This window comes from Helianthus annuus, chromosome 15 (assembly GCF_002127325.2).
Source record: "Helianthus annuus cultivar XRQ/B chromosome 15, HanXRQr2.0-SUNRISE, whole genome shotgun sequence".
NCBI classification, from domain to species: Eukaryota; Viridiplantae; Streptophyta; class Magnoliopsida; order Asterales; family Asteraceae; genus Helianthus; species Helianthus annuus.
The window spans coordinates 166,426,747-166,442,216 of NC_035447.2; the positions used below are offsets into that span (position 1 = coordinate 166,426,747).

The 15,470-nt window shown below is 38.0% G+C and overlaps 2 protein-coding genes across 4 annotated transcripts; both read left to right on the forward strand.

The window, feature by feature from the left end:
* Positions 1-951: 951 nt before the first annotated feature.
* Positions 952-4,715, forward strand: LOC110912713 (lateral signaling target protein 2 homolog). The gene is made up of 3 exons (XM_022157510.2): positions 952-1,577; positions 2,535-2,722; positions 3,852-4,715. The coding sequence occupies exons 1-3, from the start codon at positions 1,049-1,051 to the stop codon at positions 4,290-4,292; spliced, it is 1,158 nt and encodes a 385-aa protein (XP_022013202.1). The 5' UTR covers positions 952-1,048; the 3' UTR covers positions 4,293-4,715.
* A 2,722-nt stretch (positions 4,716-7,437) lies between these two features.
* On the forward strand, positions 7,438-15,086 carry LOC110912714 (uncharacterized protein KIAA0930 homolog). 3 transcript variants are annotated; one of them, XM_022157512.2, is made up of 13 exons: positions 7,438-7,678; positions 9,321-9,510; positions 10,295-10,369; positions 10,559-10,665; positions 11,465-11,525; positions 11,658-11,717; positions 11,819-11,893; positions 12,501-12,620; positions 12,803-12,857; positions 14,027-14,149; positions 14,258-14,496; positions 14,808-14,837; positions 14,872-15,086. In XM_022157512.2, the coding sequence occupies exons 1-12, from the start codon at positions 7,647-7,649 to the stop codon at positions 14,829-14,831; spliced, it is 1,161 nt and encodes a 386-aa protein (XP_022013204.1). In that variant the 5' UTR covers positions 7,438-7,646; the 3' UTR covers positions 14,832-14,837; positions 14,872-15,086. The 3 variants fall into 3 exon arrangements, with proteins under 3 accessions (XP_022013204.1, XP_022013205.1, XP_022013203.1); XM_022157511.2 differs by having other exon boundaries at positions 7,439-7,678; positions 14,808-15,086; XM_022157513.2 differs by lacking the exon at positions 12,501-12,620 and having other exon boundaries at positions 14,808-15,086.
* The last annotated feature ends 384 nt before the right edge of the window (positions 15,087-15,470 follow it).

The window sequence follows — 15,470 nt, forward strand, 5'->3', positions numbered from 1 at the left end:
ATACACCAGAGTTGGTTGCACAAGATGAAATGATGAATTAAGGAGAAAAAAAAAACTCACTCAAAACGATCCAGTGTAACAGTACAGAGTACTGTCATACTTATAAGCAAACCAAACTACTGATATGCTTCAGCTGACGTCACCATGATAGTGACATCTAACGACCTAACAAACTATAAATACTGTTCTATACAAACTACTGTTATGTAACATCTGATAATCACTAAAATACAAAACATAAGGAAACTACTGCTTCACGTTCCACTGTTGTAGCCTTAGCACAGATGTTGAGTCTTCAGTGCTTTCTTCAAAGGTGATCAGTCTTTGAGAGGGCAGTGCTTGAGTCTTCAGCAGTACTTAGGATACAGCAGTAGATAGAGCAACAGAGTTTGTCTTCAGCAGTTGTTAGATAATCATCAGAGTTTGGTTTATCAGTTGTTGTAGTTGAGCAGCACTTAACATCCATCAACTGTTAGATAACCACTGTCAAGGGGAGAGATTAGAGTAAACTGCTGCTTATTAAGTGTCCACTGATGGGATCCGGTTTTGGCTTTACATTATCTGTTCCTCTGTTAGGGTTCAATCCCAACAAAAACAAAGGATATGGATAGAATGAATTTGAGGGAATGTAATACCCTATGTAATGGGCGATTCCATTATCTTAACCAACCAAACACATTTTTTTCATTCCCTCATAATAAGCCATTCTATTTCGCCTCTCATTCATACATACCAAACACTACATAAATAATTTTTTTAATTAAAAATTGACCGCTAGACTTGAACCTTGTTCCCACGTATACTTGAACTTTGTTATTGCATAACCCAATCAATTTGATTGGGTATTCACCGTTTATTTTCGGCCTACATGATGTTCCCACCATTCATATGGGCTGGGCTGGGCCAAATCCAAGAACATCTTCTCCACCTACAGTAGCCCATCACTTGGTAGAGTAAACAGAACATCAACAACTCTTTTCATTTCATCATTCTCCCTCTGTAATCGAGGTCGATTCGATCAAATCACCAACCAAATCACCCCCCAATCATGTCATGGTTGGCTCGATCACTCGCCAACTCTCTCCAACTCGACGATCAACACCACAACAACAACAATCATCCCACCACCTCAACCACCACCACCACCACCACCAAACAACAATTCAACCAAACCAATCAACAATCAAACTCTCAAACCCTAACATCAGGAGTTCAAGAAGACCTTTCTGAGTTTACCGAATCCCTCTCCCGCCAAATCTGGGGCGTCGCCTCCTTCCTCGCCCCTCCACCACCACCACCGCCTCCGCCACCACTACGCCACCGTACTCCCACTGAATCGGATCGGAATCACGGAAATTCCGGCATCGGAGATGCGGATGATGATGATGTATCGGATCTGATATCTCCAATTGACGGTTCAGATTTGTTGAGATTTGAGGATGGAGATGGAGATCGAGATGTGAAGGATTTGGAATGTGTTGGTGTGACGGATGAAGTGTTGGTGTTTGCGACGAATGTAGCGCATCATCCGGAAACGTGGCTGGATTTTCCGTTATCGGAAGAAGAAGATAGTGATGGTAATCTCATTTGTTATGTAGAATTGAGATTTTGAATGCTTGATTTTGCCCTAATTTTGATATGATGATAAAGCTGAACAAAAAGGTCATCACATGAAAGGGGAAACCTTTATATCATTGTCAGCTTTTTTTGGTAGATTTATGATTCTGTATATTCTATTCTGTGAAGCTTTAAAAGATGATGAGCCAGTGGTCAAATGTTATGACCAGGTTAAAGTATAAGGAATAGACGACACTGGATCCCGTTGTTAATGTAAAATGTTGCGGGCTGGAGGGTCAACGGACCACCCGAACCCGACGATGCCCTCTAGTCCTCCGCCTAGGTGCCTACACTTTTAGTTAGGGAGCGGTTAAACAAACACTTGACCTCAGTAAAACCGAAGACGTCCTAAAACAACCAAAGAAAGACATCCCAAGAAAACCAACGGAAAACCAAACAAACAAAAAGCAACCCGAAAATACAACAGGGGGCTAGGCTTTAGAAGTCTCATAAAAGGGTTAATTTGCCATTTATCCAAACATAGTCGTCAATAGCGGTTGCTATGGTGCTATAGCGAATATATAGCGATTAAATATAGCTATAAAATAGCTGGATTTTTGGACTTTGTTAAATATACATGTAAAATAGCATACATACAAGGGTATTTTGATATAATATACATATAAGATTTTTAATTCTTTTTAGTGTATCGCTATTTATAAAATAGCGTCCACTGTTTATCGCTATTCGCTATGTAGCACATAGGTACATTATCGCTATTTGTCACTATTCGCCAATAACAACTATGTATCCAAAATAACATATGCTTTCCTAGCTCTTTGGTCTATCCAGTTTAATTAGATTATGAAGCTATATAGCTGTTTTCTTTTCTATAAGATAGGTTTAGCTGTCATGTAAATTCATTGTTTGTAGATTTATGTCAGTAGTTTAAGTTGCTTGTTATATCTGTTTTATAGATTTTGAAATGTCTGATACTCAATGGAACCATGCAACTTTGGTGGAACATCTTGTACCCAGATTAGCTGCTCTCAGAATTGAACTTTGTCCGATTCACATGAGCGAAAGTTACTTTTGGAAGGTCTACTTTGTTCTACTGCACCCAAGGCTCAGTAAACATGATGCTGATCTTCTATCAACACCCCAAGTAAGTTTAGCCGGTTTTTTCGTTATTCGGTAGCCTATAACTGAACTTGTGGTTCTTTTTAGTCCATACGGAATGTTTTGTTACGAATAGTTTGAACCATTGAGGAATGTAGTTGTTGTAACTGCTAGTAGTTTGGTACAGGCAGATCGTTAAGTTGTTATTAGTAGGTCAGGCTAAGCATTGAAGCTAAGCCTGGCAAAATGGGCTGGTCGGGTCGGGTCATGGGTCAGAACAGGATCGGGTTAGGACGGGTCTTTAAATATATGGGTCAATTTGGTTCTGGTCAGAACGGGTTTTGATCAAAACGGGTCGTTTTAGAAAAAACAAAATATTAGTTTTTTTTATTTATTTCTTTTAAACGAAAGCTAATCCGTTGACAAAATTAATGAAAAACCTCAATGTACATACATTTATATGCATATATACACACATACAGTATAGACACACATGTATGTACATGTATATCGAGCCGGGGGTCTCACTGGAAGCAGCCTCTCTATTCCTACGGGGTAGAGGTAAGGCTGTCTACATCTTACCCTCCTCAGACCCTACCTTTGCTTTGCTATTGGTGGGATTTACTGAGTATGATGATGATGATGATGATGATGTATGTACGTGTATATATATAACGAGATCATCCCAAGCCGTCTGGAATCCCGATTCAATTGCATACATTCCAATAGAAAACTGTGTGAAAGCTGAAAATGCCTCCGGCTATACGTGAATGCCGTCTCTTCGTCTCCGGCAATTCGTAACTGTCGTCTCTTCGTCCCCGGCGATTCGTAACCACCGCCTCATTATCTCCGGTGATTCGTAGTTTACTGGAATAAAAAGTGTGCAAAGGAGACGTGAGTTTGTGAGGTTTAACTGAGAAATGAGAATCAATATGGTGCGATAAGTGATGACATCAGATCTAGAGAGAAGAAAAGATGAGGAAACCCTAGACCCGAACAACCCGTTTCTTCTCTTCTCAACCCAGACTGACCCGTCAACACCCATGATAAGTTTTAAAAGGCCCACAGTGACCCATATTTAGACCTACGGGTCGGGATTGCCCCCCATAGTTGAAGCAATAATAAGCGTTTCCTGCACATTATGACTGATGGTTGAGCTGTCTACTGCATTTCAGATAGTTGCAGCGCGCGCAATGTGGATGAAGGAGTTACAAAAGCAAAGCAAACCCGGACCAGAATCTTTTGATTCACACACGTTAGATCATCATGAAGATTTCAACACCACTTCATCCGATTCTCCTATTGCAAACGCGTCAGAGAGAACCACTCATGCTTTTGAACCTGCAACTTATAACACAGTTTCAGAAGAACAACCAGATTTGACCAAAGAAGATGGGTCAACATCAACAAAGGATGCATCAGATCAGAGGGTAGTTTCGTCTTTTACAATGCCTCCTATTGAGGATTTCGATGACGATGAGGACGATTGGATCCATGAGAATTCGGAGCTAGATGGATACGATGGGCCCGATGTTCCTATTGGAGCTGAAGAAGACATCTCGTTTAGTGATCTTGAGGATGATGATTGTATGAAGTTCCATAATCATCTAAAATAGATCGCCCAGAGCTAGGGTTTCAATTCTAAAACGGGCTCGTTGATGCAGACTTATTGACTTCTGAACTGGGACCCGCGTTGTCCATCCAACAAGATCACAGTCGGTCCGAGACTGATAAGCATGAAGGTGATCTTTGTTCAAGGATATCTTTGCAACAAGTGTACAGGTAAACAGTGTGTGGTATTGCAATGTGTTCATGCCGTTGGAGTGCTTTCTTGAAGATTGAGCAGATGAAATTTTGAATTCTTTTACTTTTTATTTTATTTTATTTTATTTGTTTACTATACTATTTTTTCATGAATTCATGAAGATCTTGGATTTTTTGTACAAAGTCTCTGGGAATGAATATTGTTGAAGATAAACTGAAGAAGTCATGTATTATTTATTTAACATTATTATCAATCAAACTGTATGTTTATGTTCTTTTTATTGTTCTTGTGGGTTGTTTGATTAAAAAAAGTTGTCGCAAACCAAAAAATCGAAAGAGAACAAATCAAAGGAGTACAATTCGAAACGATAAGCAAGTGAGCAACAACAAATTGAATGAGAACAATAGAAATGACATACAAATCAGTCGGATTTGAAATATATCACAAACAAACGTCAAACACATGTAGTGTAATTACGGATACACTATAATGTTAATCGTACGCTTATTTAAGAAACTGTCACCAATTTATCTACCATATCATGTAGTGTAATCATCAATGCATACGATATACTATTAAAGTTTCAACTTATTTACGATATTGCCACTGCCTCGTTTTTTTATAATTAACTTGCATATCATGTTTCACTTGGTTGCAAAATACAACGCGTGAGTTTCTTTTCATCTGGAAGAACGGACGGTACAAATGTGATTCTTATGTGTTCTCAGATTTGGGGTTGTTTACATTTAAACTGTCAAGATTCACATACGGGTTTTAAAATTTTGACAATGAAAGCGTTAAGTGTATACAACAACTTTAAGCACATTTAAAACCTCCCACCAAGGATTAATTTGTAAGAACTTAACCATCGGGTGCTTAGAGATTACAACTTTGTAGCGTGAGTTGGACGAGTTGTAGCAGTGGATGAAGGAACCAAATGTTTCCCTCTATGTGTATTCACACCGAGCATTTCAATTGAAGCGGTGCTAGACTACGAACTTATGATTCAATATGTATTGCAAGTAGATGAGATGATAACACTTAAAATTCGTATAACATTTAAAGAATTTTTATCCTATATTTTGGTGTGTTTCCTTGTCCTATTTCACCCATAAAAGCAAGAAGAGCTACTGCCCAAAACTCCTTTTGAGATACCTTTTGGATGAGAAAATAAGGAGAGGAAGTCATAAACCCGAACTTAGAACATCATCAAACTCACACATTTGTTTTAAATTATACTACATTACTACTTAACAACTATTTTATAGGCGTAAGACTGTTTACGACCCGGTTTTTACATCAAACTATGAGCCTAACTCTTCGTAACAAATTTTGACCATTATAAACTAAAACCAAACAAGCCATTGAAAATTAAAATCAAACCAAACCAAATCGTTGCCAACAATTTGGTTTCAAAGTTTAGGCTTATTAACCCTTTATTAAAAAAAAAAAAGAGAAAATACACGAAATACAATAAAAAAAAGTATTCCAACACTAAAAGTTATAAAAACTTTAATATTTATCTCATTGTTAGATTATGTGTTGTGGGTTAACTGAATATCTGTCAACCCATTGTCACATCACTACCACGTCACAACTTGACCATTAACTGAATACTCGTTAACAATGTGTTGTGCGTTTACTAAACGCCCCATACAATTAACTAAACAAAAAAAAAGAAAAAGAAAAAGAAAATGAAGGTGGCATGTGATTGGTTCCCACATCCATGGTCCCCACCATCCTCCCCATATTCTTCTATTAACGTCGTTAACACATTCGCGAACCCACCCATTAACTAACCCCGTTAACGGAGCGGTGCAGTGTTCCACCCGTTAACACGTGACGTGACTCCGTTATCACACTCTTAATGAACCCACAACGAGTAGTCCACATCTAAATTCTAGTAATTATCCGTATAGTACTCAAAACCAAAATAACTAAAGACCTATGTAAAAATAATTAAAAGTCACATACACCAAATCTTACGACCCGAATCGTTTCTTCCTAAAAAAAACTTTAACCATACACTCTCAAAACTCCTAAACACACAAACCAATCTAAGAACTAAAAAAAAAACTTATTGTAAAACCAAACCGATAACCATAACTCTCAAAACTCCTAAACACACAAACCAATCTAAGAACTAAGGGTCTGTTTGGTATGGGGTAATGGAATGGACGAAGGAATGGAATAGACGAGGTAATGGAATGGACGAGGGAATGCAATGGATCATTACTATTCCATGTCTTGTTTGGTTACCATGTGTGAATGGAATGAGTTATTATTGTGTATTGTTCGGTAGGCAAGAACAGCGGAGTAATAAAATCAGCGGTGAGTGGTGGTGGTGGTCGGTGGTAGTGATTGTGGATGGTTATAGGTGGCGGTGGTGGGTGTCGGTGGCGGCGAAGGGTGGTGGTGGTGGCGGCGAGTGGCGGTGTGGCGGCGACGACGAGTGGTGATAGTGGCAAGGTGGTCGTTGGTGGTGGGTGGGAGCAGAGGTGGCGATTGGTGGCGGCGGCGGCGGTTGGTGGTGGCGGTGGTGGTGGCGTCGATGATGGTTGTGGGCGGTGGCGGCGAGTGTCGTTAGCGGTTGGTCGCAGCTGTGGGTGATAACGGTGGCGAGTGGGTGGCGGCGGCAGCGGTGGCTGTCAGGGTCAGGTAGTGGCGGGTGGCGACGATGGCGTCGGTGGTGGGTTGTGGCGAAGATGGTGGGTTATGGTGTTGTTGATGAATGGTGCAAGGGGGGATGGAATGGAAAAAAAACATGGGGGGTGGAAGGAATGATTTTGAGGGAATGGAATGCATTTTGGAATGGGTGATTCCATTCCATTGACCAACCAAACACGCTTTTCTTCATTCCCTCGTAATCATCCATTCCATTCCACCCCTCATTCCTGCATACCAAACACTACCTAAAAAAAAACTTATCGTGAAACCAAACCAATAACCATAAGTCCAAAGGTTCGTAAACCGAAAAACCAATCTAAAAACTAAAAAAACTTTACGGTGAAACCAAACCGATTTGTTTAAACAAACTACCAAACTCAAGATCTATACATGTACGGATGCACACACATGTATGCTACTGTCATCATATCATATCATCTCTTCCTTTAGATTCTCATAATTTCAATCAACCTCGATGATTTCAAACTGAATTCATCACCAATTTGTTCAACTCTTCCAACACTTCGATCCACAAAAGATGATCGGCGATAAAGGCGAATCACCTTCTCGGTAAGCAAACAATCCGTTCGTAATTTCTTTAACCTAGGGTTCCAAAATCAACACTCTTCAATCTTCATTGTAGGTTATATGTGTTTTAGTTTTTGATCCGCCCTAATTTAACCGGCTCATATGAGTTTTGATAGTTCAGCTATTGATTCACATTGTAGTTCACTATTTTGTAGGTTATTTGAAACCCTAGAAGTGCTATAAATTGGAGTTTTAATCATCCTTTAAGTGTTTTAAAGGTTTGCAGGTGTGCATGAGGCGGTTTGGTTTGGTTTTAGGCCTTAACCGAAAGCAAAACAGACATGTTTGGTTATTGGAGTCTCTTAACCGATCGGTTTTCAGTTTAATCGGTTCGGTTATTGTAGTCTCTTAATTGTTTTGTGCGGTTTTAGGCCGTAACTGAAACTAAAGCTGAAATGTTCGGTTATTAGAGTCTCTTAACCGATCGGTTTTCAGTTTAATCGGTTCGGTTATTGTAGTCTCTTAATTGCTTGGTGCGGTTTGGTTTGTTCGGTTTTAGGCCTTTAGTCCTTAACTGAAACTAAAGATGAAATGTTCAGTTATTAGAGTCTCTTAACCGATCGGTTTTTAGTTATATCGGTTCGGTTATTGTAATCTCTTAATTGTTTGGTGCGGTTTGGTTTGTTTGGTTTTAGGCGTTAACTTAAACTAAAGCTGAAATGTTCAGTTATTAGTCTCTTAACCGATCGGTTTTCAGTTTAGTTGGTTCGGTTATTGGAGTCTCTTAATTGTTTTGTGCAGTTTGGTTTGTTCGGTTTTAGGCCTTAACTGCAACTAAAGCCGAACTGGTTGGTTATTGTAGTCTCTTAACCGATCGGTTTTCAATTTAATTGGTTCGGTTATTGGAGTCTCTTAATTGTTTTGTGCGGTTTGGTTTGTTTGGTTTAGGCCTTAACTGCAACTAAAGCCGAACTGCTCGGTTATTGTAGTCTCTTAACCGGTCGGTTTTCAGTTTAATTGGTTCGGTTATTGGAGTCTCTTAATTGTTTCGTGCGGTTTGGTTTGTTCGGTTTTAGGCCTTAACTGAAACTTAAAGCCGAAATGTTCGGTTATTGGAGTCTCTTAACCGATCGGTTTTCAGTTTAATCGGTTCGGTTATTGGAGTCTCTTAATTGTTTCGTGCGGTTTGGTTTGTTCGGTTTTAGGCCTTAACTGAAACTTAAAGCCGAAATGTTCGGTTATTGGAGTCTCTTAACCGATCGGTTTTCAGTTTAATCGGTTCAGGTATTGGAGTCTCTTAATTGTTTGATGCGGTTTGGTTTGTTCGGTTTTAGGCTCTAACTGAAACTAAAGCTGAACTGCTCGGTTGTTGTAGTCTCTTAGCCGGTCGGTTTTCAGTTTAATCGGTTCAGTTATTGGAGTCTCTTAATTGTTTTGTGCGGTTTGGTTAGTTTGGTTTTAGGCCTTAACTGAAACTAAAGCAGAAATGTTCGGTTATTAGAGTCTCTTAACCGACTGGTTTTCAGTTGTATCGGTTCAGGTATTGGAGTCTCTTAATTGTTTGGTGCAGTTCGGTTAATTCGGTTAACTGATCAACCCTAGACTTTGCATGATGTAATAATTGCATTTGTTCCAACAAATTGCTGACAATGCAGAGTACTTAAACTTACGTTCTTATTTTTAGGTATGAATTGTTGAGTATGGTGAAGAAACATTCAAATTTGATTGGGAAAACTGTGTTAGATGAGCAAGATGCATCAGACGTTGAATTGGATCAGAAGTTTTGGCATGATATTTTGGATTTGTATTTCATTGGTGGGAGGGATGCAAAGGCGCAACAGGATGACGATCTCTTGTTCTTTGTTAAAAAAATGGTATTTTCTTATGTCTTGATGTTAGGCACTTGAAAATACGTAAAACGGATCGTGTAACCTAACGATTAGTGTTTATGAATGTTCAAGACGAAAGTTTAGATATAATAAATTAATAATCAAATTTGGTCGAAATTTCGGCAGCGTAAAAACGTCATCACAGATTTTATTAATACCAAAAGAGTTTACATCTTTAAGCCCAGGGAGAGAACACGCAATTCGATATCCATCAAATCTAAATTTTTAATACTTATCTATCCTAACGAATGTTTCCTCTATATATAGCCTTAGACTCATGCATTGGGAGCTACAACGCATGACACATGCGTTTTACAACTTTCAACGTATGACACATACGTTGTACATCTCACAACATATGTCTATAAGCAAGGGCGTAGCTTTCAAGGGGCCGGGAGGGGCGCCCGACCCCCCGAACTTTTCGCTCAGTAGTGTTATGCATGTACGTTTCGTGTAGAATTTTTTAGGTATATACGTTTTCAACCCCCTGGTTTTATATAAAAAAAATTACTTATATAGAATTTTTTGGTTCGGTGATTTCCGACCCCCCGGTGGAAAATTTCAAGCTTCGCCACTGTCTATAAGTCAAACGTAACTCTCATGCATTGACTAAACTCATACATTAGTACTTATACACAAAATACATAAACAACACACGCTCTATCTATGCACAGTAACGGACACACAAATATGCATTAACAACACTCGAATGCTGTTATGAAATGTTTACATTTCCCTTGATGCTGATTGTCGCACCTTTTGGTTTCAGAGCTTGCACGGTTATGGCTTCAATGACAATCTTGAAGGTGACTCTCCGTACTTTGTACGCAGGTGGGCTACCAAGGTAAAAAACTAAACAACGATACATAATGTTTTAAACTTTTTAATAGCAGATTTTGGTGTGTGATTTCTATTGCAAAGTGATTAACATTTGTTATGTTTAAGACTTTAAGTTAACCTCGGATACTTTGTTCTTGGATTTAGCAAATCATAGTGTTACGAGTGATGTTTATCTTGTGTTCTTTTTCGACAGTTGGATGAATTAGTTGGAGAGAGCTCGGTGATTGTGGATTGGAGGCGTTCATTGTACTTGAACTTAATTGCTCACACTTCATATAGTGTAACAGTGGCAATCTGCAGGTAACCTGTCATCTTCTACACTGTCAAACTATAAGTATGATAAATATAAGTTAGTTAAAAGATTATAAAAGAGTCGGCTTGTAACAGTGAGATTTCAAGGAAACAGTACTCTGGTTTTATGGAATATATTGATCGAATATCAGAAAAGTATATTATATTAATTAAGTTATATATTGCATAGCTATGTTGTCAAAAGCGCAAAAAGCGCGCGCCTAGGCGCCCGGGCGCAGCGAGGCGCACCTATAGCGCCTGGTGGTAGCCTAGGCGCAAAAATGGGATTTTTTTGAAAAACGGTACCGAGGCGCAAAAAGCGCGCGCCTAGGCGCAAAAAACGTTGTTGAGGCGCAGGAAAAAAGGTAAAACAGCACAAATGACCATTAAAAACGAAAGCGAGCGTGCAAAAACTGCCCCACGCGGGCCCGGGTTTTCGGAGCTGCATTTGTGCGGGCACACACGAGTTCAACCAAATTCCAGCTCAGAAACTCATTTTTGCACCATGAGCTTAAATGACATATATAATAGTTTTTTTAATTTTATACGTGGAATCTTATTTATTTTCAAAGCATAAGATATTTTTTATATTTTTTTTCTCTATGTGCGCTTTTCTTAAAAAAGCCCACGCTTTTTTTGCGCCTTACGCCTAGGCTCCGGGCGAGGCCGATGCGCCTCGCCTGCGCCTTGCGTCTTTGACAACATAGTTGCATAGTACCTAATGTGAAATAGGTCGTGTATATACAATTAATATCATAGATGTATAGCATACACTTAACTAATGTCATAACTTATTACACTCTTTCAGTTATCGGACTCTTCAGAATCATCAGAATAACCAAGGAACACCACTATCTCCTGTATACAAGGTAACTTTTCTGGTCAAACATGTCTCGTTTGCTAATATTCTTGAATATGCATTGTTTTCGCTCAATATTTATCTCTTTATTCATCATATTTATATATTTATCATCACAAAATTTTTATGAATGTGTCTTCAGGTTGTGAAAACGGTGTATGCATCTCCAACCCGTGTTAATTTTCACGTGGACTCCAGAAAGGCAAATAATCTTATCACCTTCTGATTCCTTGCTGTTTATCGTTATATTCGACTTTATTTTATCTTGTAATTTTGAAAAAATGGTGTTGTTTATGTGTCTAGGAAGTTGAGACAAAACCTGCGTATCCAGATATCTGTTTTGCCGTTGATGACTTTGATTCTACCTTTGACGCTGTGGTAAGTTTCTTATACATATGACATTTCCGACCCATTTTGATAACGGATGGTTCGTGGGTCAACCCGATTACATTTTGATAATACGTTTTGGGAATTTCTTTTCTTTTTTGGCAAATTGGATTTAAATAATCCTAACTCACTGTTATTGGCCAATAATAATCCCACCTCATTTAATCACCAATAATAATCCGAACTATTCACTTTTGTTTGTAAAATACTCCCAGTTAAAAAAACACTAACTAGGTTAAAAATTTGCTGATGTGGCTTGCCACGTCACCTGCCACATCAGTTGCCACGTCATAAAAAATGCCACATCAACTGCCACATCAGCTGCCACGTCATCAAAAATGCCACATAGACTGCCACATCAGCTGCCACGTCATCAAAAAAATGCCATGTCATATGACACATCAGCTAAAAGGGCCACATCAGATGCCACATCAGCAAATTTTTAACCTAGTTAGTGTTTTTTTAACTGGGAGTATTTTACAAACAAAAGTGAATAGTTCGGATTATTATTGGTGATTAAATGAGTTGGGATTATTATTGGCCAATAACAGTGAGTGAGTTGGGATTATTTAAATCCAATTTGCCTTCTTTTTTTCAGGTTTTGACAGATACAGACCATTGCTTCTGTGTACTTCTAAATGCAGTGGGCGGGGCAGCATTTCCCAGTGAAAACCGACATCAAGATAATGTGGATGCTGGACAAACTAATAAAACTAAGGCATACTCATAAGTTCTTAGTAGGATATCAAGAATATTACTCTATATTTTACTTTTAAATTTTAGTTGAATGTCACTTAGATATCCTAATATTAATGTGTATGTTTCTTTTTAATTTTTCTAGTGAATATGTGCACTTAGTTATGGTTATATTCTTAACAAGGTTGTTATTTGTGATCACAGCTTACTCTGTTCTCCGGATTTGTCAGCTACCAAATGGTTCGTGATGCCTATGATGGTAAATATTCATTTATTCTTTAATTAGATCATGCTGGATGAAATTTAATGTTATATTATATATAGGGTTAGAATCGTGTGAGAATCACTTGGGTAATTGAGAACCGTGAGAAGTATATATGTACAAATGTGTATAAATGATTGTGCATAATATGTTATATAAAAGAAGATTATGGTTCTGAACATGTTTTTTCTAATGTACATACGTGTTCAAAATTGAAAAATAAGTATCGTACATGTATGTTTGATAATGTACACATATGTACAATTAAAAACTGACAATGTACACATATGTACAACGAAAAAAACTGGAAAAGGGGAATTAGCAAAAAAAAAAAAAAAAATCTTGGAGAAAATGAGTGCTTCATAATGGTTCTCATGGTTTCCAATTACCATGTATTCCTCTTAGGATATCTGGGGAAGGTTCATTTGAGAAGAAATTTAATATGAGAAGAAAAAGAAGAAAGGGCATATTAGTAAAATACTATTTCATTTATAACTCATATCATTAATTTTTCTCTCTTTAATTAATTAGTCAACAAATCATTAATTATCCTACATATAATCTACAAAATCTACACATATCAAAATTTTCCTACATATACCCTACACATGATACAATTTTATCTTACACAGTCGAAATTTATCCTACACACCTCGAAATATATATCCTACACAACTCGTAATTTATCCTACACAACTAGTAATTTATTCTACACTTTAAATTAAGTTGTTTTTTTAATTTGGAAAAAGTATATATTTTGAAAAGGAGTTACAAATTTAATTTAGTTAGTTATTAAAGGGGAAGAATACAAATTAATGATTTAAGTTTACCAAAATACCCTTATATTAAATTTAAATGCAAATATTAAATGAAGTAAAATGAATCATTCTTATTGGTTGAAACTTCTTCTGTTTTCTTCTTACAAAAAAATTATTCTCATTTGAACCTTCCACTAGGATATCTACCCTATATATATATATATATGTGTGTGTGTGTGTGTGTCAGTGTGTATTCAAAAAATATTGTTTATTATACCAAAATGATCCGCTGCTGCATCTTCGTTTTGCTATATATAAGGTCGCCTGATTTACAAATTTATGTATGTTTTATTTTCCTTATGAAACACAAATGTTAAATATAACTCTTTCGTTTGTGAATATTTACAGCCGGAAAGTCTGGATTTGGAAGCCTATTGCCGTTTGGTCATTCATCACGCAAAACAGACAGAATATACATGAAAGGCCCCGGAGGTCGTGGGGAAGTTGAAGTTGCGGTTTCTGGGGTTGCAGGTATATGTTTTTCTCTTTTTGATCGGTTTAGTTACGTGTTAGAAAAAACTAATATATTGGGATCTTTATAAGCTAGTCGGCTACTGAACATGTCGCTATTTATTTCAGATCAGAGCCTAGATGAATCGGGCCCTCACTCACCCCTACATACATCACAAGGAGGATTAAAGATTGGGGCAATGGTTAGGAAAGCTGCATCGGTCGCACAGGTGGCAGCAAAAAACGCGTATGCGGCTGCTTCATCCACACGAAATTCAGATGGAGGGATGGTCATGGTCCCTCTCAAGTGCTGCCTCATGTCCATATCACTACCTTGGGAACATATTGCTTATGATCTTCTTTTTAAGGTAATGGGGTATGTGATGAAACATAGGCCTATGTGGCGTTCTGCGACTGGTGACACGTGTTGTCCTTTTTGTCGGATAGAGCATCTTTGGTGCCACCTCCAGATCTTCCAGAAGTTTCTAGAAGCTTCTGGATTGCTTTGCTGATGTAGGCGCCATGTATGCTCAAAAAGTGGTGTGGTCCCTGCCATGTAGGCAGGGAATTGGGACCATACCTCTTCAGTATGATATTAAAGTTTTGATGCGGTTGTCATAATAATACGCGTCTACTATCATATCTCTAATTTTTCCGTTATATGCTTGCCAAAAATCAGGGAGGTTCGCCAGTGAACTTGTAGGATCTATCATTGAAAGAGGAGGTAAGATATCATCGTCTTTTCACTTTCTTGTCGGCGATATTGAAAAAAAGAAAGTACAGGACTCCTTGACCAATACGTACTTGGAATTTGTATATAGATCGTAATCGTGTTGGGCAGAACGTAACGAAAATGTTTAATCTTTTCAAACATTGTCAGTTTCCCAGATATTCAAATTGAATTAGCTGTTAAACAAAGTACTGGTTTCATATTTGTAACTAAAACAGTTTCAGCCTAGGAAGTTTGTAGTGTTGTCGGTTGCTTGCAGGTCGTTATTAATGCACAAAATTGTCGGAAATGACTATAAGAAGTTACCGAGTAAGTTTAAGATTAGCAAGTTATCAAAACAGAAGTCCGCTGAGTCGGCGGACCCAGGAATTATTTGCTGGGGGTGCGGATGAAGTGTTCAACCATATTTTCAAGGGGTGCGGTCGGGTTTTTTTTCCCTAAAATATACAATAATGTTTTTTTCAAGGGGTGCGGCCGCCCACCTTGGCCAAAGGGTGGGTCCGCGAATGGCTGAGTGTATTGTTTGATGATATCGGAACAATGAACGTTTGTTTTTAGGTTAATTTTGTAAATATCGACTATTTTACCACTTTCATAAATCATGTATTAAAT